General features: G+C 27.8%; 2 protein-coding genes across 2 annotated transcripts in view; one reads left to right on the forward strand and one right to left on the reverse strand.

Moving 5' to 3' along the window:
* LOC109599697 (uncharacterized) overlaps positions 1-27,458 on the forward strand; it is a 46,283-nt gene that overhangs the window by 13,505 nt on the left and 5,320 nt on the right. The window lies entirely within an intron of this gene.
* Positions 992-25,977, reverse strand: LOC109599686 (pancreatic triacylglycerol lipase). Its single transcript, XM_020015709.2, has 6 exons — positions 25,520-25,977; positions 15,465-15,716; positions 15,114-15,404; positions 7,690-7,872; positions 4,765-4,915; positions 992-1,409 (listed from the first exon to the last, which is right to left on the reverse strand). Exons 1-6 carry the CDS (start codon positions 25,701-25,703, stop codon positions 1,325-1,327), a joined length of 1,146 nt encoding a protein of 381 aa, XP_019871268.1. The 5' UTR covers positions 25,704-25,977; the 3' UTR covers positions 992-1,324.

Genomic DNA, 27,458 nt, shown 5'->3' on the forward strand with positions numbered 1-27,458 from the left:
TGCGTTTCATTAAAAAATTAAAGCCTGACCGTTGTTTTTCCAGTCGATTTCAGGTTGTCTACTAATTTACTAAAAAATAACTTCATTCCTGTCAACCGTTTAACCGCGAAATTTGAATGTATGTTAGGAACGTAAGATTAATTAATTACAGGATAATGAAAATATATAAGGCCATTTCATAAATATACACATACCCATTTATTCAAATTAATAATTAATTAATTTCGACGTATAATTTGCACGACTGCCTGCAAACTTTACACGATAGCCGCATAATACATTCTGTACACGTTGCCGGCACTCCTGAGTTTAATTATTTACTTCAACGCATTTAATTTACGGATTCTTGGTAAATGTAATTATTTCGCGTTCGAATTAAACTGCAAAGTGGCGTATTAAAATTGTACGCTTCTTGGACACGAAAATTTTAGACTGTGCACAAATCCTTGACCTCCGGGCGTGTTCGATCAAAAATGGAAAATATTGCAAATGGCCAACATTAAGTTTAACCTCGCCCCATAAAGAAGCGATATCGATTCATTTAACTATTATATTAATAAAAGTGTGTTGATAAGTTGACCTTTCTTATCAGGAAATTCACAGCAAACTTGCGTGCTGAAACGGCTTCTATATCTTCATTTGAAACATGGTCTTTTGCAAGAAGTGTAAAATTTATGGGAAATGCATGTCATGTAAAATGTTATCGGAAAAATGTACGATTACGCATGATTTACACATTACATGAAGTTTATTAACGTTTCAACGTTATCATTAATTTTTGTTACAAATAAAACATATAAAAATAAATTATATTTATTATCAAAAACATACAACATTAGTGCTAACACCTAAAATCACATACGATAAACTAAAACTACAGATGATACAGTGTAAATAGCTTAATTTGTAGTAAGTCTTAATTTTAACGAACATAATACTGAAAACATAAAATACTATATATAGTAATTTTTACAATATTAAACAATACGATAAAAAAATAGACATGTAAAAAAATACTAAAAACACTAATCATTAAGTTTATATTTCCATCGACAAGATAATTACATCATTAGCTACAAATTGCTGAAACCTGTTCGATTTCCGCCCCGTTCATTAATTTTGGTTGATTTGATCCGACAATCCAGTGCATAATGAGATCGGTAAGTACACAAAACGCGACGCGACACAAACAAAAAAAGTGTATTAAAATCATTAAGCGGGCAATATGAAAATGTCTTTTATGTTAGAGCGTTATAGTTAAAGCGTTTTCTCCCAGAGATGAGTTTGTGATAAGGAAAATTGAATTCTCCGCAGGCTAATGAATTCATTTCACTACGGTCTGTTCGGCCACCGTCTTCGAATAAGGGGATTTGTGTTTTGTTAGAAGATAATATTGTCCACGTGTCGTCCTGTAAACAAATTAATGGTATTAGTGTGATTGATTAGATTGTCTAATTGAGGATTTAACAAAACAATTTTAATACAGTTTCCTTTTATACAGTACAAATATTTTTTTCAGTAAAACAATTTTGCGTCACTAAAATTACAGGATAACATGTTTATTTTATTTCTTTTTTATATGTGTGTCAATTTCGAATCTTATACGACTTACTTATGTGAAAATGACTTTAAATAAAACTGTTACTTACACAGGTAAACAATTTCTTTTTATACAAAACACCACTGAAATTATTTAATTACTTATTAATTATTTTTTTACTTTTATATCTAAATTCTATAAGATTTATTTAATTAAGTTTTAAATCGAAAGTTGTACGACTACTTACTAGGTGCGCAAGTTTAAAATGTCGTTTTATAATCAGAAATTGTTACATAAAACCTATTGAAATATATTCAGAACCCAAAGCGCGGTTTTGTTGGTAAAACATCCCGCCATAAAACGTCATATTCATTTAGTTGTTTACGAGTTAGTAACATACTTTTTTTTCGTGGTAAACGTGTCGAATGTGAAGCCAAATAAACAGCATTTGCGGCATTTGATAATTTTCCTATTTAATCAAAAGAAAAAGGCATCGGAAAGTCATCAAATTCTTGTAGAGACTTACGGCAATCTAGCACTGACCGTCAAGTGACGATTTTAATGTTATTGACAAAGAACGTAAAAATCAACCAAAGAAGAGAAAATTTACAAGCATTATTGGCGAAGACAGTACGCAGACACAACAAATGATGGCAGAGTAGTTGAATGTCAATAGTTCATTTCTAATTATCTGAAAGTCATGGGAAAGATTCAAAGGATTGGAAAATGGACTCCACATGAACTGAAGGAACGACAGATGGAATAGCGAAAAACTGTGTGTGAAATGATGTTTTTACGCCAAATAGAAACGGTTTTTAGCATCAGGTTGTAACTAGCTATGAGAAATGGATATTATTTTGAAAATGCCAAAAGCAAAAAGTCATGGGTAATACCAGGAGTACCGTCAACATTGAATGCAAAACTGAAGAGGTTTGTAGTGGGATCAAAAAGGAGTGGTACTATGACCGTTCCCAACAACAAATGATCAATTTGAACCACGCATTTATTGCCCATTCTAGCTGCGAAAACGGCTAGAATGGGCTATATAACACCACAGTCACTCCGCAGCATAACAACGTTCCTACATATTCAGTCAAAGTGTTCAAACTTCTCAGGTACCAGATCTGGTACCTTCTGATTATCATTTCTTTTCATCGATGGGACACGCACTTGCTCAGCCAGTTTCGATGATGTACGAAAATGGCTTGATGAATGGATTTCACTGAAAGATGAAGCTCTTGTTCGGTATGGTACCCATGTATTGCCCAAGAGATGGATAAAATATGTAGAAGCGAAAGCACCGATAGTTTGAATAAAAAATCTTTTTGTCTTTAAATAATTGCTTACTTTTCATAAAGAACAATATAAACTTGCGCACCTGGTATATTAAGGAAATCTCTTACACTGGTCATTACATTTTGGTCAAAAATGATTTTATTTATTCCAAATTTATATTTAAGTTGTAACATTTATTTAATTAAGATTCAATTCAAAAGTTCTTCGACTTACTTGCGAAAAGATGACTTTATTAAAGAAATCTGTATAATGGAGCACAATTATATTAACATTTCTTTTTATACAAAGCAAATGAATTTTTAAGTAAAAACAACTTTTTTAATAAAAATCATATTCATCACTAGTCTTATGTCTTATTTACGCAAAAGATGACTTTATTAAAGAAACCTGTCTATAGAATGGGACACAATTATATTAAAATTTCCTTTTATACATAGGATATGAATTTTTAAATAAAATTAGTTTTTATTGCCATAATAAATAAAAATTATTAAAATATATTATTAAATTAACATATATTATAATTTAATAAAAATTTTATTCAAAAGTTCTTCTAATTGTTTTTCAGAAGACGAGTTTTTTAAGAAATCTGTCTTAACGGTGTGCAATTACATTAAAATTTCCTTTTACATAAAACAAATGAATTTTTAAATAAAACAATTTTTTTATCAAAAATAATTTTCATCCTTAAAGTAAAAGAACAATAAGATTATTTTATTTGTTTGGTCCAAATTTATATTTAAGTGTATCACATCAAAGATTCAATTCAAATTGTTTTACTTATAAGATGATTTTATTAAAGAAATCCGTATAATGGGCACAATTATGTTTAAATTTTCTTATACAAAGCAAAATAAATTTTGGTCGAAATTAATTTTCATCATTAATCACTTATTAAAGAACAACAAGATTATTTTATATATTTATTAAATATTTATATTTAAATTGTATTAAATTAATTTAATTAAGATTAAATTTATAAGTCTTACTTTCCACTTACTTATTTACTTATATTTTATTAAAGAAATCTGTATAATGGGGATTTAATTTTCTTTATTTATTCAAAATTCATATTTAAGTTGTGACAAATTAATTTAATTAAGATTCGATTCAGAAGTGCTGCGACTTACTTATGAGAAGATTTTTTTAAAGAAATATATTATACTACGACATAATTGTATTAAAATTTACTTTTTACAATATATTTTACTGATGACAATTATATTAAATTTCTGTTTAAACAAAACAAATATTTTTTTAATTAAAATTAATTTTCATTAAAATTAAGGAACAGCAAAATTATTTTAATTTTTTTATTTGTTCCAAATTTATATTTAAGTTGTGTTAGATAGATTTAATTCAAAAGTCTTGCCACTTTCTACAACACTAACTTTATTAAATAAATATATTATTATACTGGGATACAATTATTTTAAATTTTCCTTTTTAACGAAATAAATGATCTTTTGATTAAAATTAATTTTCATCTGTAAAATTACATAGCAACAAATTTATTTAAATTTTTACGCATTAGATTAGATTTAATTAAAATTAATTTTCATCACTATCATAAAATCACAAAATAACAAGACTATTTACTTTATTATAATTATAAAGCGATAAGACTATTTTATGTATTTTTTTCCAGATTTTTATTCATCTTGAATTAAATAAATTTTTATACAAATCAGGTCAGGTTTAATCAAAATTTATTTTATATCGTTAAAAATTATGAAAGAACAAAATTATTTTATTTATTTTTCTAGATAGATTTCAAGACTAAGTTTGATATTAATTACTGATTTTAATGGCTTTTAAAGAAATTTAAGAAGCCTCAATCCTAAAAATACCACCGTCTGTAATCCAGTTCTACACTTCCCATTGAGTTCCTGTAAAAGGTTTTAACGGTTATAATACACCATACTTACTTATTGCATCCGAAGCCCATGAATGCATCCTGTGTAAAATTGCATTGCCGGCTCGTACCCCGCCATGACTTGCATCTGGTGGCCGGGAAAGCGGTGGGATTTCGCACGGACTCCGCATACAATCTCCAGGCTCTCACGTGACTGCACGCCACTGAAAATTATTGAAAATGCATTTGCAGGACTAGAAACACTTTAAGGTACGCTACGTCGTTTTATTTGGCCGCGTTCCTGTGTTTTTCCGCATTTAGAGCCGTTCTCGACTCTAAAGTGGCAGCAAAAAAACATCCACCTCAATTACATCGGAGTGCGGTTTTTGTAAAATCGTTTCGTTTCTTTCGAGTTTTTTATTTATTGTTTAATTGTTGGAAAAGAGTGTTCTATTGATGGATTTTTATTGTAAAAACTTATTTTAAATGAATTCTAAAAAATTCAATAACAGTTCAAGGCGAAACTCTATTCAAACTTTTGTATTATTCTACTACAACTTAGAAGTTCCTGATGTTAATCGAAATGTGGAACAATTAAATTAAATCGTGGATGGTATTTTTAATTTGTAATTTATTGATGGTAATTTATTGGTAGACGAGTTAATCCATTATTATTTAAATTACGGTGGTGCCGTAATTAATTAATGTCATATTACATGAAAAGAAAATCCATTGTGTGAACTGCGTAGATACATTTTCATTATAATTAATTCGGCATGTTCATTCTAAATTAATGAACAAGTTTAATAATTATTATGATCACAAAACAAAACGTATTGTGATTGTTATTATGGTTTTTAATTTTTAATTAATATAGTGACAATTGTAGTAGTGAATCCATTCCCACAAGTATTTTTATTCCTATTTATTTACTACATATTTTATTTATATAGCTCAGGGAACCAAAAACAACTCTTTTAAACCTACACGTCTAATTGAACTATTTTAATTCGAATCCAAAAACGTTAATGACTTTTTTGAAATATCACTATATATACATTTTTGATAATTGCAGTATAGTAATTTTTTTTAAATATTGAGAAAATATTGCTATCTCTATCAACAATGTAAGAATACGTTCAATTTGAACAGAAGAAAATTCACAAATGTTGGAAATTTTCAGTCAAGGATTGTGTTTAGTGCTTCTTTCATTTTAATAGTTTTAAATGTTACATTTTCAACCATTTTTAAGCAAATGAATTAGGAGGATATTTGAGGTTGGTTTATACATAGGCAAGGTTGGATCAGTTGTTTCGAGACTGCATCAATTTCTACGCTTTCTTGTCTGAATACTGACGTATTTTGCTCTATGTACGCTTCCTCCACATCTTTTGTATCATTGTTATCTTGGTATGGTACAATTCTTCGTAGGGTTTTATTTTTGTAAGTATATTACCTAACATCCTTTTTGATGTGAATACTCTTCTGAAATTATATTGTCTTGCTATTTTCGACTTGGCCTTTAATATAAGGGATTTTAAGTATTTGATGTTGGTTGGTTTTCTTTTTGTATAGAACTTGTTTTCGAGAAATTTGTTATCTCCTAGATCTTTTTTCATGATTAGCATTTTTTCTATCAGAGATTCAGATGTTTTGTTCAATCTACAAGTGATTTAATTCCGCCTTCCTTAAACGCGATATGATGATTGGAAGTAAAGTAAAGGTACTGTTCAGTATGTGTCTGCTTTCAGTATACTGAAGTGTTGAAACTTTCCAGTTTCTAGACATAAATCTAAGAATAAAATTGCCTTATCTTCCTCCATTCCTATTGCAAATTTGATGGCATGGTGTGTGTTGTTGGTATGTTTGAAGAATGTTTCCAATTCTTTCAGACCATTGTTCTATGATCAACATAAGGAAACCAAGTTCTAACTTTGTGTAGGGCACTGTTGATGGTTTGTTTTTGGAACCATTCCATAAAAATATTTACTCTCTGGTGAGAGAGACGGAGATTGAAATTATCGCAGAATAAAACAATTAATCCAAAATTTTACAAAATAATAATTTCCATATAAATATCAGCTTAATAAAAAAATTAAAGATTAAAAATATTAGAAGCTCAACTTTTCAATGTATTATCACCATTTTTCTGGAACTGATTTTCTTAAATGTAGAAGAACTTTTATTTAACTGATGTAGTGATGTGAAGAATTGGTGAAAAAATTAAATAAAAATGAAACACGATCTTGGTAGTTATTTAAGGCCATTGCTCTTAATTTTCTAGGAAAAAAGAAAGTTGAATTTGCTTTTAAAAATACACTTCGTGCACTATCATCTAAATTATTTTTCTTTTAATTTAAGAGCTGAAAATGATGAATAATTGTCATCCAAATCCAAAAATATTGAGAAAAGCAACACACACTTTTGTCACAAACGGTGAATATAACGGACATTATTTTATATTTTAAATTGAAAGTAAAAATTGCTTAAATGTAAAATAATAAGCCAAAATTATTATTTAATTTTAGTTACACACAAAATTTATGAAATCTCTCGAATTCCTGATACTAGATGTCTAGGGGTTAAAAATGTCTGTAAAATGTCCTTTAACCATCAAAATGTGAAAGAATTTTTATTTGTTCGTTTTATGAGGTTCTTAACATAAAGCTTGACAATTAGAAAATGTGGAAAGAAGGCGGAAAAATAATTGTACCTTTACATTACTTCTCGTAATTACCGAATTCGACATTTATGAAGTCACACAGTGGTTTTAAATGTTTGTGTATGTTTTCTTAATAATTAACTGCAATTTGCATAAATAGTTTAGAAAAAGAACATTAATATTTTCGAATCCTGCAGAAAATTTTATCCTAGAAAATTCTTATTTCGTAAAAACTGTATGAAATTTCTCAAAATATGTAAAATAGTTTAGTTCAATAAAAACATATTAGGGTAAAAACTTGTCCGATAGATATTTTATTAGATTTTTTTGACTTACACACTTGATCGATGAGACGAAGCTGAACCAAATAGCTGGGTTGACATCCGGGCTGAAGGGCACGTCCCCCGTTCGGATAGAAATCAGCGTGACCGATGGCCAGAGGAAAACCCAACACGCCCCCATCCGTATGTATCACGTCGATGTATTCAGCGTCGCTCTGCGTCAGTCTTTTAGACGGATCTAAAAGAAAAACCAACAGGATTTAAATCCGAACCGGAGCCTAATTTATGTACATCGAAAAACGACCATCAATTGTTTATTTTTCGAACCGACTGAATATATAATTCTTTTTTCATATCTTTTATTTCTACAGTTAAGTGAATTTACTGTGAATTTTTGAGTCATTTAAGTGCCAATTGGCACCGTATCAATTGGGGGTTGAGCTCATTTAGAAAAATGTGAGGTCGCCAATTTTAAGCTATCGATTCCGACAGTGCGTTAATCTTGCAGACGAAAGTTCTCAAGTGTACACCTACACACCGTACGTGATTGTCGAATAAAACAGGGAGGGATTTACGATGTGACCTCAGGTTTATGTGATTTTTTTCGACGGTGGTGATTTAAATGTCGGCAAACCGATGGTACGTGGTGTTATACGTTTTGGGAAAAGGGAAAGAGAAATGTGAGACTTTTTACTACTTGATTTATAAAAACGAAGTTGTAAAAATTCGTATGTACGACTTCAGAGCAAGTGTTTTGGTGTGGATTGAAAATTGATCTAAACCACGAACGCTACTTTTATGTTGGCAATAGATCGCTAAAACTTTTTTGTAGCTATATTTTATACATGGTGCTCAGATATGGACGCACCACTTGGAAGATGCTAAAATTTTGGCCTTTATACGAGCCCTGCCTCAGTGAAGTTGGCGCAACCATTCAAAACATGAAATTTGTGAATTTATTTCGTGATAAGTAAAGATTTTTTTAAATATGCAACTGTTCTTCTGTCTGCATGTTATTAGAGTACTTTTTAAACAATTTCATAAATATCATGGAAAAGAAAGCTCCAATCACATCTCCCAAGAACCATGCAAGAGTTGCCTGCTTGTCTTAAAGAAATATGGAACAATTTTACTCCGGATGATTGCCAAACATTAGTTGACACTATGCTGAGACGTATCCAGGCGACAATAAGTCGAAAAGACGATGTAAGGCAGTGATAATTTTTTATTTAACTTTCATTTATTTTTTATTTATAAACAATATCAGGGATTCCTTAACATTTTTCTTTCTTTGTTATTTAAAAATATAATTTAATAAGCCATGCTAAATTTCTTCAATAAAAGTATTTTTGTTAATTGGGCCAACTTCACTGTGGGCTCGTATTTATAGTAGAAAAACTAGAGGTCGCTAAAGATGACCATTTGGAGCACGTTCTTGGACAACGTCCAATAGACAATAATAAAGTAGGCTTTGTTTTCAAAAGTGATTTTCTTTTGAAACTTTAGTGATTTCAAAATGAATGGACTGTCAATAAAGACCAGTATTTTAACCATTGTACATTAACTTTAAAAATCTCATATTGAACAACAAAGCCTAGTTCACTATTACCCACATTGTTATTTACCCTTCATTTGCATCATCATGATACTCTTAAGGTAATTAATTTAGAAGTGGAATTTATGATTTGTATATAATTTAAAGAACACTATTCTTCCTTTAAATGGATTAAAACTTTACCCTCTTTAAACTGATGAAACATTATTTTTATTCATACTCCAGAAAACTTAATATTTTAGTATTTTTAAACTTTAAAAAATGTTAATAAAATGCTTTTCAAAACTTTTGGTACCACTTATTAAAATATAAAAAATTTTATATAATAACTATAAAATTTTTATTTTTTATAATTGCTGATAATCTTATGATTCAGACAATTAAATATTTTTTATTCAGTTATAAAGATTAGTTTTAAAGACACTCATTTAAAACGATACTAATTATATTGTCAATTTCACTGAATTTTATTATCTTAAGAAATAAAAACAAATCTCATTTCCAATTAAACTATGATTAAAAAGAAATTGTCATCAACTTCAAGAAAGTACAAATAAGTGGAAAATGTATACAACAATAGATTTTAGTTTTGCCAATATATTTCATGTACAAACTTATGTAGCTTATAGAATAAATAACTGATGAACAAATATTTGAAATTTGACTAAATAAGTAAGTTAACATTTAAAAACACAACAAATTACATGTAAATTATGTCACTGCTCAATAACAATGATATCTAACATGGCTCTTTAGTAGTAAATACTTGTGTGCCTCTTGATAGACAAGATTTTTATTAAAAATATACAAAAATACAATTTTCTTACTTCCTACTGCACATTATCACAATACAATACCTTATTAGGATGTCTAATACAACACAAACATTTAAATTGATAGTACGTAAAAATTATATGATTAACTTTCGACTTTTATTATCTGCCTGGAATTTTTTTAAATAGTTATAATTAAACTTCCAAAGTTACAAAAAAATAAGTTATTAAAATTAAATGTAAACTAAAAAGTGAAATATATGTAAATAAATCTAAAACTCATTTGAAACTTCTCATAATGTAATAAATGTTCTCATAAGGCTTGACAATCAACCAATATTACTTCAAGGCTTATGAGAATTACACGTTGATTACTTTTTATGTAACTAAAAATACGTGTATGTAGTTTTACTTCTGACATCTGTGTTTCAGTTATTTTGTCTGGTTTTATTTTAAATTAGAGAACCAAATAAAAGCTACATTTATTAACAAACAGTAACAATTTATCTTGATTGTACTTTAATGAATCTGTTAATGATGAAATTAAATGCAATTTCATAGTTGTTGATTCGATTATTCCTCATCAAACTAATTTTACAATTGAATAACTATGTTTGCACTGAATTGCCAATTATTTTAATAAAAACAAACAGAGGCCATTTTAATTTGCATCGACTTGAAAAATAAAAAACAATCTAGTTCATTTTTCCTGAAAGTCCTTTGTATTTAAATTTCTTACTGCTCCAATTTACTAACTAAACTTTCAGTCTCCAAGCTCGTTTAAAGTATCCAACTAACTTTCAGTTTGTCTTTTTAATGATGACAAAAAGTTTAATGGAGTTAGTCGAAGAAAACGAGTGAATACTAGAAATTTAACTTTTTTTTTTATTTATCGATTACCTGTAAAATTGTCAGGTTAGAGTGGTTTGTAATGTGAATGAAGAAATTGAATAAAGTGTTTTTGTGAGAATTTTTCCATATTACATATAAAATATGTGTGATAAAGGGAAACTTGTTTATTTAGAGTGCGTCAACGCATTAACCTTTTCCAAAGGGCAATTGCCTTTTGGAAAAAGTTACTCCAAACACGTTATCAAATTGAAGTTGTCAATGTTTTTACCGGTATCAAATTCAAATGGCGAACAGAGAACTTTTTATGAGCAAACTGCAGTCCCATAGGAAATCTCAAATCAATAGGCTTTTAGCTGGCTTTCCATCCTGTCATTTTAAAAGAACAGAAATACACTTTTGTAAAGAATATGGGTTGCCGCCAAATGAAACAATTAAAACTGCACACAATACCCTCCAGTGGTGTTTGTTGTTATTGATTTTATAGATGGTAATTTCAAATGTAGTATTTATTATCAAGGGGTGCCTGTCAAAAACAAGTTATTTTCTTTTGATTATATCCTGGTAGACAGTGATTTTTATTCACCACCCACAAATTACATCAAAGTATCCATTAATTCGCAATATCAGCAACCGTGAATCAGTACAAACATTTTCCAATGGCGTCCATTTATTAAGCGATAACATCGAATAGTTATGGGCCCCAAAAACCGAGGTCGGTCCGAAACGGATGGAAGGTGTGTAACGGAAAAAAAGTCAATAATGTTAATCCTGCAGATGGTTGCAGGAGATTAACGCCAGCACTATCTGCGTCGTTTGTACAGTAACCAAATTCCGCTTGTGTTGTTCCAGTGTTTGCTAATGTTGATTTATTGGGCCCATTTCGGAATTCCACCACTTCTGTTCATATTTTGGCCTTTAATTAAAAATTTCACAACACCGGAACAATGGCCATATTCAAACAGAGGGATAATGATATTTGAATCATTTTCTACGAAGAATGTGATATAGTAATAGAATAGAGCACAAAAAAATTCGTTTAATTTTATAGTTTGCAAAAGTTGTGTATGAATAATTCCAAGCTTTTATAAATATATCCGAGTTGTACTCAAGGGAAACGTTAAATAAAACAAGTGCTCTCTCTAGAAGCAATTTTAGAACTGGCTTATAAAGAACGTTATAATGGAATACGGTATTAAGTCTTATCTAAAAATATATCTTCACTGCAGTAAAAATTTATTTTTATTAGAGGAAAAATTGCAAATTACATTCTTGGTATAATGATTCTGCACTGCACTTAATTTCAAAATAAAATTTCCTTATAGTTGAAAGCAATTAAATTTTGTTCAAGTTGAGATGAAGGATTTGTGTCGTTAATTTAATTTTCTTCTAATAACTTTTTCGAGCACGTCCCAATTTCTATTTGACTTAACCTTATTTGATAAATTCTAATAATAAAGTGCAGCTCAGATCACAGACAATTTTATTATTGATCTGTCACATTGGGAAAAAAACGCGAACGTTGTTTTGGTATGAATAATAAATCATATAATTTGAGACTACTGGTTTTGTTCGGTTTAAATAAAACATATTTTTAATATATTCAATACATAATATTTTATAGCAGTTACTAATATAAAATATTTACAAAAAAAATAAAAAGTGAACTAATTTAAATTTGACACAACTCCAGAAAATACGTTTTCCATTCATCAAAATAATTTTCTTGTTAAAAGCTGTTAGGTATAATTTAAAAAGAAGGATTTCAACATTCGTCTTATTGATTTAATTTTCCTCTAACTTTTTTCGGGAACGTTTTAATTTCTTTTAATTAAAAGTAGGAAGCGGATGTAAGAAATATGGCGACTTCATTTGATAAACTCTAAGAAAAAAGAACACTTAAATCTCAAACAATTATATTATTAATTTGATACATTAAATATATTTTCATTATTTGTTATTATTTAAATATTAATATGAGTCTACCATTTTTGTTCAGTTTTAGAAAAATAAATTTCTAAAATATCCAGTAAACAACTTTTTCGGGCAGTTTCCATTTTCTGAAGTAAAATATTAACAAAAAACATCAAAATCAAATTCAAATTTGAATCTTACACAACGCCAGATAAACTAGTTTTCATTTTTCAAAATTCCTTTCTAACTGAAAGCAATTAAATTTTGTACAAGTTAAGAGGTATGATTTATCTTTTGTCTCATTAATTTAATTTTGTCTCCAATAATATTTCTTATAATTATTCATTATTATTTAATAATTTTATCTTTAATATGAGACAACTGTTTTTTTTTTCAATTTCAGTAAGAAGTAAATTTTTAAAATATCCAGCTAACAACATTTTGTGGCAGTTATATCTAAAATAAAATATATACATAATATATCAAAATAAAATAATTTGGATCTTACACAACTTCAGAAAAATTGCGTTTCATTCATCAAAATTCTTTTCTACTTGAAGACAATTAAATTTTATTCAAGTTAAGAGGGAGGCTTTTAACTTTTGTGTCATTAATTTAATATTCTCCCAGCTTTTTCCAGAAGTTCCAATTTCTATTATTAAAAAGTAACAAGTGGATGTAAGGAATATAGCTCGACTGCTCGACTTCATTTGATTAATTTTAAGAATAAAGAGCACTTCTACTTCAGACAGGCACGTTATTTAGTTATCATATTAAAAAAGTTGTAAATATTTTAAACGTTTTTTAGGCAAATAATAAGATGTATTTCCATTATTTATTACTATTTAATGATTTAATAGGACTACTGCTTCTCTTCAGTTAATGTTAAATATACAATTAACAACATTTTATGTCAGTTACCAATTTATAAAATAAAATATGTACGCATAGAGGACATTAAAAACAAAAAAGGAATTGAATAAAGGTTGATTGCGTAACAATTAAAAATTAAAGAAAAACCAGCAAAATATAACAGTAAATCACCAAAAATGATAAAAATCAGAAAGAGAAAAAAAAACGCTTCTAACGCCAGTCGAATCGTTTTAAAATCTGGTATTGCCGCCTTTGGCTCATTCTAGGGAGGCTCCTTTTTTCGTAGTCCGTATCCAAATGTTTCCATTCTTCCTTTAAAACGTCTCCCAGCTCATCAAGACTGTCTGGAGCGAATTACGGGTTCTTATGCATCTCTGTAGGTGGTCCCAAACATGCCCGATTGGATTTAGATCTGGACTATTTACTGGCCAATCTGAAGTACGAATTCCAACCCGTCGCAGGTAGTCCACAGTTATTCTGACAATGTGTGGGCCATGGTTGTCGTACATAATAACTTCTAGGCCTTCTAGTGTACTCTCCTGTTTCCCTAGATTAATTCACAATCCTTGAAACACTGGATTGGTTGATTCCCAGCAAATCTGCCAAATATTTCCGCGGCCTGTTTACCTTCAATTAGAGCCCCGATTTGGGCTGCTTGTTCAGGTATTAAATTGCACATTATTCTTTAAAATCCTCTTGTAAATTTAAATTACTAAATAAATCGAATGTACTGTATATAAACAATTTTAAAATAAAAATATTTTTTTACAGTATTTCTATTTTGTTTCTTTTTATTTTCTTTATACGCCACAATTTAAAATGATGGTTAATATTCGTCTAAAGGAAATCATACACAAATATAAAAAGGTTTTAATAAGAATTACGATTAAATTTTAATCTTTTTTCCTATTTTAAAAATTAAGCGATTTCTTAACTTCAATTGAAGAATAAAGAGCACTTAGACAAGCACTTAAACAAGGATACTATAGATTTGTCATGTTAACAAAAACCAATATCTTGTGACATTTCTTATAAAACGTGTCTATAAAAAGATATTGAAAGCCAGGAAATTTGGATCTAACATAACATGAGAGTCATAATTTTCTTTCTTCTAGTTGAAAGTTAAATTTAATACAAGTTAAAAAAAAGAACTGTCAACTTTTGTTGTTAATTTCATTTTCTTCTAACAACTTTTTAGAGTGAGTTTTATTTGATGACTACAATAAGTTATACAAAATTGGATATTAGGAGTTAAGTGCAGTCAGATCTTAAACAATTAAATTACAGGTTTGTCATGCCAGGAAAAACGTAAACATAGATTTATCCTATTTTAGTATACTTGCAACGTTTTGTACCAGCTTTCAATTTCTCATATATCAAATCAAAACTTGTTTCCTGGCGAATAATGAGTGAGTGAATTAATAATAATAATTTGCTAGTTTTATGCAGTTTTACTAAGGGACACCAAAATCAAATAAATCCAAATGAAAAACAAGCAAAAAAATTTGCACATACCTTCCAGAGAGAATTCCGGGAAAGCCGGATCCAAAGCGGTAATCCTTGGCAACTTGACTCCTTTCAGTTGTTTGCCAGCATGCGAGGCAATATGACAACCCAAACTGAAGCCGACCACGTGCAAAGTCCCCACATTCAATTCACCGCTGCTGTGAAACGTTTCGATGAACTCCTTCAACAGCGTGCCGACCAGTTTGACATTCTGCACCGCCGTCCTGTACCAAGGAAACGCACCCAAATCCGACCAATCCACCAATATTACATTGTAGGGCTCCGGTCTACTTAAATACGCTGAAAAAGATATCGTCGGGGTTTAATTAATGGCCGAAGTTACGTCGTTATTATACTTACCGTCGACAATGGCGGTGCCACTCTCTCCGGGCGACGGTTCCGTGAACCCGTGTATGAAAACGACGGTGGACGCGTTGACGTCGAGACCAGCCCTGGACGCGGCGCCGGCCTCGTTGTACGGCTCGACGGGCACACCGGACGTCCGGTGCCGCCGGTTGTACAGGACGAAGCGGACATCCCGGTCCGCCCTCAGCGGGCAACAGTTCGAACAGTAACCCTTCGGCAGGAAGCTGAACTTCAGGTTGTTCTCGCCTTGAAATACAAATGATTAATGGTTTCGGATGATGTAGGACGTCTAATCGGATTACGTTTTCGTAAACGTCTTCGTGTCGTTGAAAAGTGTGACGCCTCTTTTGAAACACTTTAGTTGCTCGCAGACAGTAAAATTGATTTAGAATGGAGTCTTTATAAGATAAATAAGTAATTTACTGTCGATTCTAACAGAAAATTGATACTGGAAATTCAGACGCGATTTTACGGGCTTAAGTCGGAGACAGTCCCAGTTGGGTTGGTTATAAATAGATCAATGGGGAAGGTGTTCAATAAATGAAATTGAACGTGAAGCTATAAATAGTTCTGTCTCTTTATTTATAGGTTGTTTTAGTTAAAACGTATTAGTGTCGATAAATTTGTGTTTCGCTTCGAATTTTATGGTGCACCCTGGATGGTTATAAATTCGGTTGCATATACCTGCATTACAATTGATGTGTTTCAACGGTACACGGATTTAATTGAATCTCATTAGATTGTGCCATTTATGCCATCAGTTCAATATCAGTATTGTAACCTGATTTTCTAATTATTATCCAAACATAATTCATCACTTATTTCTTATACTCAAAAGTTTTACTGAAAATAAATAGACTATCACAATAGAAGCCAATCTTTTTTTGGTTATGGTGGATACTTCAAAGTAAATTTTCTAGCTTATTTTACTAAAGTCTTGTTAATATGTTTTGCATATTAAGAAACAAGGAACAAGGAAGGATTCTAATCAAATTTTACAATTAATTTAATTGTTCTCCCTAGTTATTATTAGACAAGCATAAGAAAACCATCAATCAATTGATAGCACTTTGATTTGATTAAATTAATTAGTTAAACTTTGTTAGTAAAACTCATAGAGGTTGATGGTTTACTCCTAATGAGTAAAATAAATGATTAATGTTTCCACTATTTATAAATTATTTTTAAACGCTTGAAAATACATTTGATAAATCTTTAAAACATAATAAAATAATATTGTACAAAATTATATACTAATCAAAATTGCAACATTGACAATCAGTCCCTTTTTTATCAGAAAAATGCATAAATGAATTTTTTGTTGTTTTAACTACATATAAATTGTTCTTTATAGTACATGGTTCAAAATAGATTTTAATTATTTTTTCTTCTAATATCTGTTCTGGATACTAAAAAACATTGGACCAGAATCAATAGAAATTACAGGGTTTTTATTCTTATATGATTTGTAATAATGGTAAAATTATCAATCAATTGTATCAATTTTTTCTAATTCAATAATACTTTAAATTTTTTGGAAAAATTCATTTTATAGACTCATTTTTCAAAAATTTATCAATTGTTTTTAATGTAGTTGATTAAAAATAGATTTTATAAATTTCAATTTTCCTATTTGCTACTAAACGAAATTGGACAAAAAAAGCCTTTTTTTTATTCTCACATAATTTGTTTTCCTTAGTTATGCTTAGTCAGTAATCGTTAAACAAAGTATGTCAGTTCCTTTAATTAATTTAATGAATTAAACTTCTTAGAAAAACTCATTAAGGTTTTTCCATTTTTAAAAATAACCTTATAAAAGAATATATTAATTTTCTATACTGTTTATAAATTGTTTTTCAATAAAGTTAATTAAAAAAATATATTTTATAGATTAAAATTTTTCTTTTGAACTTATGAAATCTATTTTGATGATTAAAAAATATAGATATTAGTCAAAACCTGTTGTTTATTATTCTAGTTTCTGTAAAACTCATTAAGGATCTTGTTATAATATTTGTTACTATTTGAATAGTGTTTTAATGTAGATGATTAAAATAGAATTTATAGATTGAAACTTTTCTTCTAAAAATTTTTAAATTTGTTCCGAATAATAAAAAACATACTAGTAAAATAGTTTTATTTTTATTTTCATATAATTTATTCACTTATTATCAATTAATAATAGCAAAATCATCAGTCAATATTTTCATGAATAAATCAATCAAATATAATTATCGATCAATTTGTTATAGACGATTAAATATTAAAATTAATAAATATAGGTGATTAATTTGTGACAGATAATAATAGAATATAAATAGTCAATAAATTTGTGATCAATAATATGATAATATAATTTGTTGATGGCGGTTTGTCTTATAATACTTTATAAAAATGTTTTCCATACTAGAAACATTTAATACAAATGGATACAAATAAGTGTTTTTTTTTTCTCATCTCTCATTATTTATTGTTAAACAAGTATGGAAAGGCCAGTTTCTAATTTCTTAAAATATGACCTTTTTTATAATTTATAAATTGGTATATAATTAAAAATTGAGTTTATAAAGTAAAATTTATTTTCTAAATCTCTTTTGGATTAAAAAAAAATAAAAAAACGAGCTAATGATCAAAGTGTTTTGTTTCATTCCTTTGTACTTCTGTTTTAACTAATTATTGGTCAATGACAAAATCGACAATGAATCTATGGTAGTTAATGTTTTACACTCTTAGAAAAGCTGTTAAATCTTTCTACCTTCTTAAAAGATGGCCCTTACAAAACCATTGGTTAATTTGTATATAAATTGCTTTTTATAGTCAATGGCAAAAGGTTCATAAAAGTGTTTTTTTTCCTTTATAAACTATTTTCATAGCAGATAGTTGTAAATAGGTTTTGTGAATTTATCTTCTAAAACTTCTTGGGCCCGCACAATCTAATCATAGATTATTCTTGATCAATTTGTTACCTAAAAACAACAGATTTGTAATACAAAAAAGTTCCTGTTAAAATTTTCGTTTCTATTGTCTTCAAAAAGACAAACATAAGGAAAGTCAATTCATGAATTATTTATTCCTTCTCCTTTTTCATCTAAAATTCAACGAGCCAAGCATAATTTATCAGTTTCGAGTATCCACATCAACTGTAAGGAACCGTCGGATCTTGGAAGTTTTTCAACGCCCTTCTCCCATCCCCCATTAGCATATTACCTGGAAGAACACGTTCTACGTCAACGAAATCTGCCGTATTGAATTAATTAACCTTTCGAACGTGAACTTCCAAGGAGGTTGTCTCCGATCGCTCTTTCACCATTTCACGGCTAGCAACAGCAGCAGCTTTGTCCTAACCTTTATGGATTTGTATACATCCCAGCAGGGCTTTTACCTCTGCAAATGTCAAAGTGAACAGCGCCGTAAAGTGCCCAGTTTTTCCGTCTTTTATGAAGCCTCGCTTGCAAATAAATTAGTGGCGAACTTTTCGGATTGCTTTTTGTGCCCGCGCGGAGTCGTTTAACTGGAAAAATGTGCGGCTGCTCTTTGAAATTAATAGTGGTTCTGTGTACGTTTTATTGTGAGCGCCTATTTCTGTATGCTATCATAAAACTCGTGTAAATTCTAGTAAACGTCAGCCATGTTTATCGCATTGAATATAATATTGAATCACAATGCATTTGTACCTGCATAAAGAACTTCTTTTATCGTGCCGTACTCTTTTATTTTGTATATTTGAATGCTTCCTTTTCATAGTATAGCGTCATCGAATTTTTAAAATAAAACTCATTGAAATTAAAACATCAGGAGACCGAAAAGAGAATTTTCATAATTATTATGTTTATCACATATATTTTGTTATTTATGATTAATTTAATTAATGGATAAATTTATGACATTAATAAAATATTCAATAATTTTTGATCATTTTCTAATTTAAGATGTTTATTTTTACTGATTATGTATAATAATGTTCAAAAATACTGAACTATTTATTATTTAATAAAATAAAATGTTTTTTTTTTTTAGATAATCCCCGATTTTATAAAGAAAACTTAGTTGAAGCAACCATTTTTTCCTGCTTTTTGTTACTTTCGTAAAATTGAAATACAGTCAAACTTCAGAAATTGGAACCATGAAGTTTTTAAATAAAATAAATATATAAAATACTTCCTTTTACCTCAGAAACTAAATTAAAATAATGGCCCTGAAAAAAAACCTTGAATATGTTTTTTAGTTTCTAAAATGGCCTCTAAAGGGTTCAATACTATTAACTTATCAGAAAAAATAATTTTTCATTTAAGATATTTCATTACTTATCTTAATCACCATAAAAGTGTAACCAAAAAGTTTTCTTTCATTTTATTGTAATATATACATATATTTTATATTTACATACTCATATCTTATATTTGTTTGATGATTTTTATTACAAAATTTACTAATTATTATTGATAAATAAAATGTATATTTTATTAATAGGTTAAGTACTTTTTGCTATTTTACAATTTGTTTTTATATGCCGAGGATTTCTTAAATTTTATCAAAAAACTTTGTTTTAATACTGATTTTTTTTGTAACATAACGTTTTGATATTTTTATATTAATAATATTTATATTTCTCACTAATTTTTGTCAAATTACACTTTTAATTACTTATTTATTAATAATTTTATAATTTAAAATAATAATAATAATTACTTTAGATTGAATTAATTATTTCCAGTAAAACGAAACAGTAGCATGTGTATAACTAAAATAGAATCAAAAACAAACTTTACTGAAATTAAAATATCAAACGACCAAAAATAGGGTTTTCATAATTATTAAATTTATTATATTAATATTTCATATTTTATTATTTTTTATATTGTTTGCTAAATTTTATCTAAAAATGAATATTTAAATTTAAGGTATTAATAAAATATTTCATAATTTTAGTCATTTTACAATTTATGGTATTATAGTTTTTAACCAGTTTTTCATTTGCCATATTTTATCAAAAAAAAAACATTGTTCATTATTCATGTTTTTCTATAAATTAGTATTTCGTACATTTTTATAAAGTTTATCATATTATTTTTTATTATTTATTTTAGTAATTTAAAAAGTATATACAAATTTAAAAAAAAATCGTTAATAATTCATTAACAGACATATCACAAAAACAAAAATATGATATTCAGCTTAAATTATACATTTCTCTTACAATTTAACTGTTTGGATATTGTTAAATTCAAAATTTGGTGAAGAATTATTGACTACATATTTTATTGTTTACCTTTTTATTGAAAAAATCCCAAATTTTATCAAAATACTTTGTTTTAATTCTCCATTTTATCTTAACGCTAGGTTTTCCTCATTTTTGCCAATGTATGGTATATTTAGAAATTTACTACATTAGCTTACAAATTTAATAAATTTACAAAATAATGTAGCAAATTCTTTGGGTTTATTTAATAATTTTAATTGTTTATAAAAAAGGAAAACAGTAACCTTTATATAATTGTAAAAAAATAGAAATAAAAAATCCGCTAATAGTAGTATAAACGTATAATACCAAATAAATTATATAAAGAATTGACTTTGTCATTTTTTTTCTTGAAGAGAATAATAGTACAAGCAAATTTATGAAGTCTTAAAACAACCATGAAATACTAACCAAAATTTATGACGATAAATCAAATGATTTAGTTCAACCCGCTTCTAATAAAAATTCCATTTGAAACGTCCTGTTTTCAATAAACTTCCATTAAATCACTTCGACCTAATGGAAATTTTAATTCCGATCGAATTGAATAATGGCGGAATTCCGAATTAAGCGTCGGTTCCGAAACGATGCAGCGTCTCAAGGGATTACGAAATTGAACGTTTCTTTATTTTGTATTTAATTGTTAATTGAATTATACTAATTGATGTGTGGGACATACACAAATTGGACTTGCAAAGTTTAATTAATATCGACAACCTAAGCGGACCGGAAAATTATAACATTTCGACCTGAACTCGTTTTAATTAATCCTAAATGTATAATTTTGAAAAAAAGTATCTGTTTTGTTTGGTAACGAAAAAGTGTGCTCATGAACAGGATTGTTTGTTGACAGACTGTTGGAACAGCAATTCGTGCACATAATCTGATTAGTGCATTAATTAAATTCTTGTGCAAGAGTGTTCGTACTTGTTGCATTTCGAGCTTTAAAAATTCCTTGACTCGGCTACTAATTAATGAAAATTCATTTAATTTAACTCTAAAAGTTAGTTTTGATATTGTATGACAGAAGCACTTAGACTGTATAAATAAATTCATTTCCCAAATTAGCACAAGGTTAATTTAAGTTTAACTACCAAATTCTTTTCATTTACAAGTTTTTTGAATTAACGTTCCATTAACTGGTCAAATATTTTAAAATCCTTGAAGCACTGGGACTACAATAGGTAATAATGTAAAAAAGAAAATTGTACATGTGATGTGTGCTCAAATTTAGTAAAATACTTAAAAAAAACAAACTAGTCGTTTAAGTTTAAGGTTTATGCACAGTGATTCCAAATTGCACCATCACTTAATTCATGCACAGATTCTTGTAAACAATTAAAAAACACGGAACAACATTGTGATGCTTGAAAATGTTAATAATCCATTCTTAAAGATTTCTCAGGTACATTTAATAATGTATGTTGTAATGCCATGCATAATTATTTATGCATATTTATCTCTATGAAATTAATTCGTTAAGTAAATTTATTTTTAAATTATCAATTAAAATACATGTGTCACCGTTTATTCTTGACATTTTGTCATGAGTGAAGAGGTTCAAGACTTCCGTGTGGAAATCATTGACGGTAGCAAGGTTAATTACGCGACGTAAGATGAAATTAATACATGTTTTAGATATATAAAAAGATGTAATGTTTATTTTACATTTTACCGGTAAATTTAATGGAGGTTATTTCAAAACGGAATTGCATGAATTATGCATGTTATAATGGAGGTTTAGTTCAAGGTTTTAATTTGAGATTATTTTTAGATTTACTCAAAAAAATTGCCCCCTCTAATGAGTGTTGTAATAATGATTTGTAATGAGGTGTTAAATAAAATAAAATATTTATTACATAGAATATTTACATTTGGAATTATCGATGTACTAATTAGATTTATACATCTTAAATCCAGTTGCATTATAATAATTTCTTAATCTGCGAATTCCTCGTTATGAATTGCACAAAAATAATATTTAGAATAAATTACATCGAACATTTGTAATTTTATTTCTAGAAAGTTTGTTAGTGTATTGATGAAACTGATAAATATGAAATGTTTTTAAATTAAACATCTTTCCCAATTATGAACTTACCTAGTTTAAATTGGACAGTTTCACAAGAAGCGTTTCCCTGTTCCAACAACTGTTTAAAAGGGAAGTTAATAGGGGTTTGTGATAAAACAATGTCCCTACTCGTTTTGTTATTAAAATCAAACTGATGCACATCTTTGAATGGGACACTAAGAAGACTGAAAGACAGCGCGATAACTCTCAATAGAATATTCATTATCACCGCACTAACATTTGCAGCATTACTAATATTTTGGCAATAGGATATTGCACTGTTGTATTTAAAAACAAATTAGTATTAATTGCCTAAAACAACGAAACTAGTATTTAATAGGTAACCTTAAAGAATTTTCGTTTGTACACGTAAATTTTCCGTTAGAATGGTTGCAAACATTTAAGGAAAATTTTTTGGTAATTAAGTACTTATAATATTTAGATTTTAATACGACATATTTAAAATTATTGTATTATTAATTCACATTGTTAAAAGGTTCAAAGATAAGACAGATAAATTATTACTTTTAGCATCGTATAAGTGGGTATTATTTGTTATGCGGATAAATTGATACTGACATATTAGTTACAAATTATTTTTTAAAACAAAAATCAATAGAGTATATGTAAATTTATGATTGTGACCTTATAAAAAATGGATACATATGTAAATTTTAATTTAAAATTGTATAATGTTTTTGCTCTTAATTATAAAATGTTTTTATGCACTATAAAGTAATTATTTGAAGAAAATATGTTTTATTTTGTACATAAATGTTAACTATAATTCAGTTTAAAATTTAATTTTGTTTTAACATGTAATATTTATTAATTGTTAACGTTAATATATTTTTTATTAACTTGATGTTTGTCTGTAAATTTACTGTAATTATTGTTAAAATCATTTCATTAATTCCGTTTATAATTATTAAAGGTATAAAGATTATATTTAATCAGTACGACACAATTTGATACACAGAAGGCATTTATGGTATTTCCAGATTGACAATTTAATACAACTACTTAATAGTATATTGATTTTGGATGCACGACAAGATGCTGCTTCCATTAATGAGATGTCTGTTCCACCAACAGTTCACAAAATATTTATTTAAGCAGATATAAATTAAATAACTAGGTCTAAATGGTCTGAAGTGAAATAAGTAAAAAACCAATAATTTGATTATGCTTATTTGAACCACTCAAATTGTATTAAAATTTTAAAATAATAATAAATAATTTTTCAATTACTTATAATCTTTTCAAGTAATAAAATTTGTTCCAATGAAAATTACTATTTTAAACATTTATTATAAAAAATAATTTAATAATACTAACATAATCATTTTCCTTAATTACTGTATTTTTATTTTTGATAATTTAATTATTTATTTTAATAGATTTTAAGAAATTTTTATAAGGTACATAGTTCATACATTTTAGTAATAATAATATATTTTTATGATGTAATTTGTTACATCTGTTAATTATTAATAATTATGTGTCATTATATAACTGTGACAGTGTAGCTGTTAAATGCACTTTAAACCTGTCAGAATGATAAAATAATTAATAACTGCACATAAGTTTACAGTAATATTTAGGATATGAAAAAATTATTTATAAATCAAATTTTTACTTAATTCCGTTATGACAATTAGTTTGTAATTATAATTCAAATAATATAAATATATGCAAAATGTTTTTTATTATTGCAATTTTGGTGTTAAAAATAAACATAGTGTGATATATCATAAGAAGTATTTTTTTGTTTTATTCTTCATGAAATTAATACTTGTTACTGAAGAATATACGTTTTAAATAATAAGTGATATAATTGGTTTTAATTATATCTATAATAAATAAAGGGACGACGTAATCAAAATACTTTTTTCGATGAATTTTATCTGAGAGTACACATACACATGTCAATAAAATATGTCTAATAAAATATCAAAAATATTCCAAATATATATATATTCCAAATATATATATATAAACTTAAAAATTTGAAAATAAATGTAAATTAATGTAATTAATTCATTAGTGGAATGAAAATATTCATTCAAGACTCGTCTCTTATTAATTTTATTTGAATTATATTAAACTCTAATAATAATAATAATAATAATAATAATATATTTTATTCTGAAAAATTCTATTTTATTCGAAATATTAAATATAAACAATTTTAGAACCAAATAAATAAAAACTCAAAATCAAAATACTCCAAGGCCCAAAAACATGAGAGAAATTAAGACATGAGCTCAAATGACGAAACATTTTAAACTTTTCATGAAAGTATTACTAAAAACTAATAATAACGATGTTCCATTGTCAATAATTTACAAATGTCAAAAAAAAAAAAATAATTACATATTTAATAAGAAGTTTTTAAAAAAAAAAATTACCAAAAAATTAACTTAAATCGTTTTGAGGCACGTGTTGTGATTAAAAAAAATCCTAATGTTTTCTCATCAAAAGGAAGTTTTTTAGGAGGCGTCGTAAGAAATTTAATTTTTAACGACCAGTCAAATGTATAGATTTATTGTTTACATAATATTTTACATTAATGTAATGGGAAAAATGGGAAAAATAAATATATATTTGTGGTTTATTATAATTCAAATAAAATTATATAGGAATTTTAAAACTTAAGTTATTCGATTTTATTTATGCGGGAAATTAGTTTCGGCGAAAATAGTGATGGATTTTAAACATCAGCCTAATCGAACTCACCCATCTGAAAGAGCATGCTCCTGCAGGACGCTAGACCGGCTCTCCTAAGCATGTTAATAGGCGACAATGCGTTCAATTGCATCGGCTTTGTGATGCTGTTCTCCAAGTCGAATTGGGAATTATGGCCGAAGGGCAGGCTTATCAGATTGAAAGCCAACCCTATGATCTGGTTGAAGAGATTCATCGCACCCGTTCGGACGAATTGCTGCACATGAGAATGAATCCGATTTCACTGCCGTTTTTATTCCCATTCACTGGCACAAAACCGATCCGAATGAGGATGTTGCACCGGCGGTGGATTGTTTGAAACTGAATTTTTTTATTTTGTTAAATTGCCAATGACACAACACTTCCTGTCTTGATAGTGCTTGGCAAGGTTCGTTCTGTTGCCGCCGCTAACGGGGATCCTCATTTTCGTGTGCGGTTTTCAATGTTACAATTCATTACGCGAAATGGTCATGTAGGGAAGCAGCAGCAACGTACGGTGCGTGCTGGCTAACGTTCCATGTTGACTAGGTCAAAGACGATGAATGAATTCAGTCTGTTTCTTCATAGTTTCGTAGTTTTAAAATTAAATCGGCATGGTTTGTGCTGATATGGCCCAACTCTGACATTGGAATATTAAGCAGGCTCGTGCCCTCGTCGAAAATATTGTTTCGTTGTTTATCAGACAACAATCTTTTTAAATATCCTACCATATTTAATGAAATACGTAAATGAAAAGTTCTCTTGATATGATCAAAGATCATTATCATTGATAATGAGGTTGTTTTCTAAATCTATTTTGTTAGAAAACCAAGAAGAGACACTGAAATAATAATAATAATAATAATAATAATAATAATAATAATAATAATAGTATTTTTAAAATAACCTAACTTAAATTATCATAACTTAACCCAACATAACAAAACCTCAACCTAACTTAAACTAACTTATCTTAATTGAATTTTTTGTATTTCATTAAAATTATATTAGTAAAATTGTGGTTTAAATATAACAAATTGTTAACATCGGATACAACGCAGTACAACTATAATAATATATAAATATATAAATTTAAAATCAAAATTTATTTCCTAAAACCGATATGTTATAATCATTTACTCGCAAACCCAAATCGCATTCAAATAAAAAACATTTTAATTAATTTCATATGTTTTCCATAAACACATACAAATATAACACTATTTATATAATTTCATGTCGATGTTTTAATGAATCATGGAAGTTGGTCAGATTTTTAAATTATTGAATCACAAAATATGTTATTTAATGTTAATAGTTGTTTAAAAACTAAAATGGAAACACATTGAAGTCGTAAATTCATTTATATTTTATTGGTAACTGGATAAATAATAAATTAAATAATAAAGTAAGGGAGTTTTTATTTTTGTTAACACTGCATATATATGGATAAAGCAGTAAAACTGTGATAAATCAATTAAAAATCAAAATTTATTTCATAAAACAAATATGTTATATTCATTTATTGGTACAAACACATACGAATATAACTCTATTTATATTATTTTATAAATTGCACATCGATGTTTTAATAGATCATTTGGGAATTTCGGCAGAGTTTTAAATAAATAAATAATTAAATAAATACTTTTATTTTTTAGAATTAAAATTTTCAATGTTTATAGTACATATGTAATCTACAGTGTGATTGATTCAACATGGAAACACACAAGTGACTTCTTAAGAATTAACATACTTTAATAACCTAACCTTATTTAAACTAACTTATTTAAATTTTTGTATTAACAAAATTATTTTACCAAAACTGTGGTTTAAATATAAGAAACTTATTAGCATTGGATATGTACATGCAGTAAAACTATGATAAATAAATTAGAAATCAAAGTTTATATCATAAAACAAATATGTTATATTCATTTACTGCAGCTCCGAATCGCAATCAAATCTATAT

Source organism: Aethina tumida, chromosome 1 (assembly GCF_024364675.1).
Source record: "Aethina tumida isolate Nest 87 chromosome 1, icAetTumi1.1, whole genome shotgun sequence".
Lineage (NCBI taxonomy): Eukaryota > Metazoa > Arthropoda > Insecta > Coleoptera > Nitidulidae > Aethina > Aethina tumida.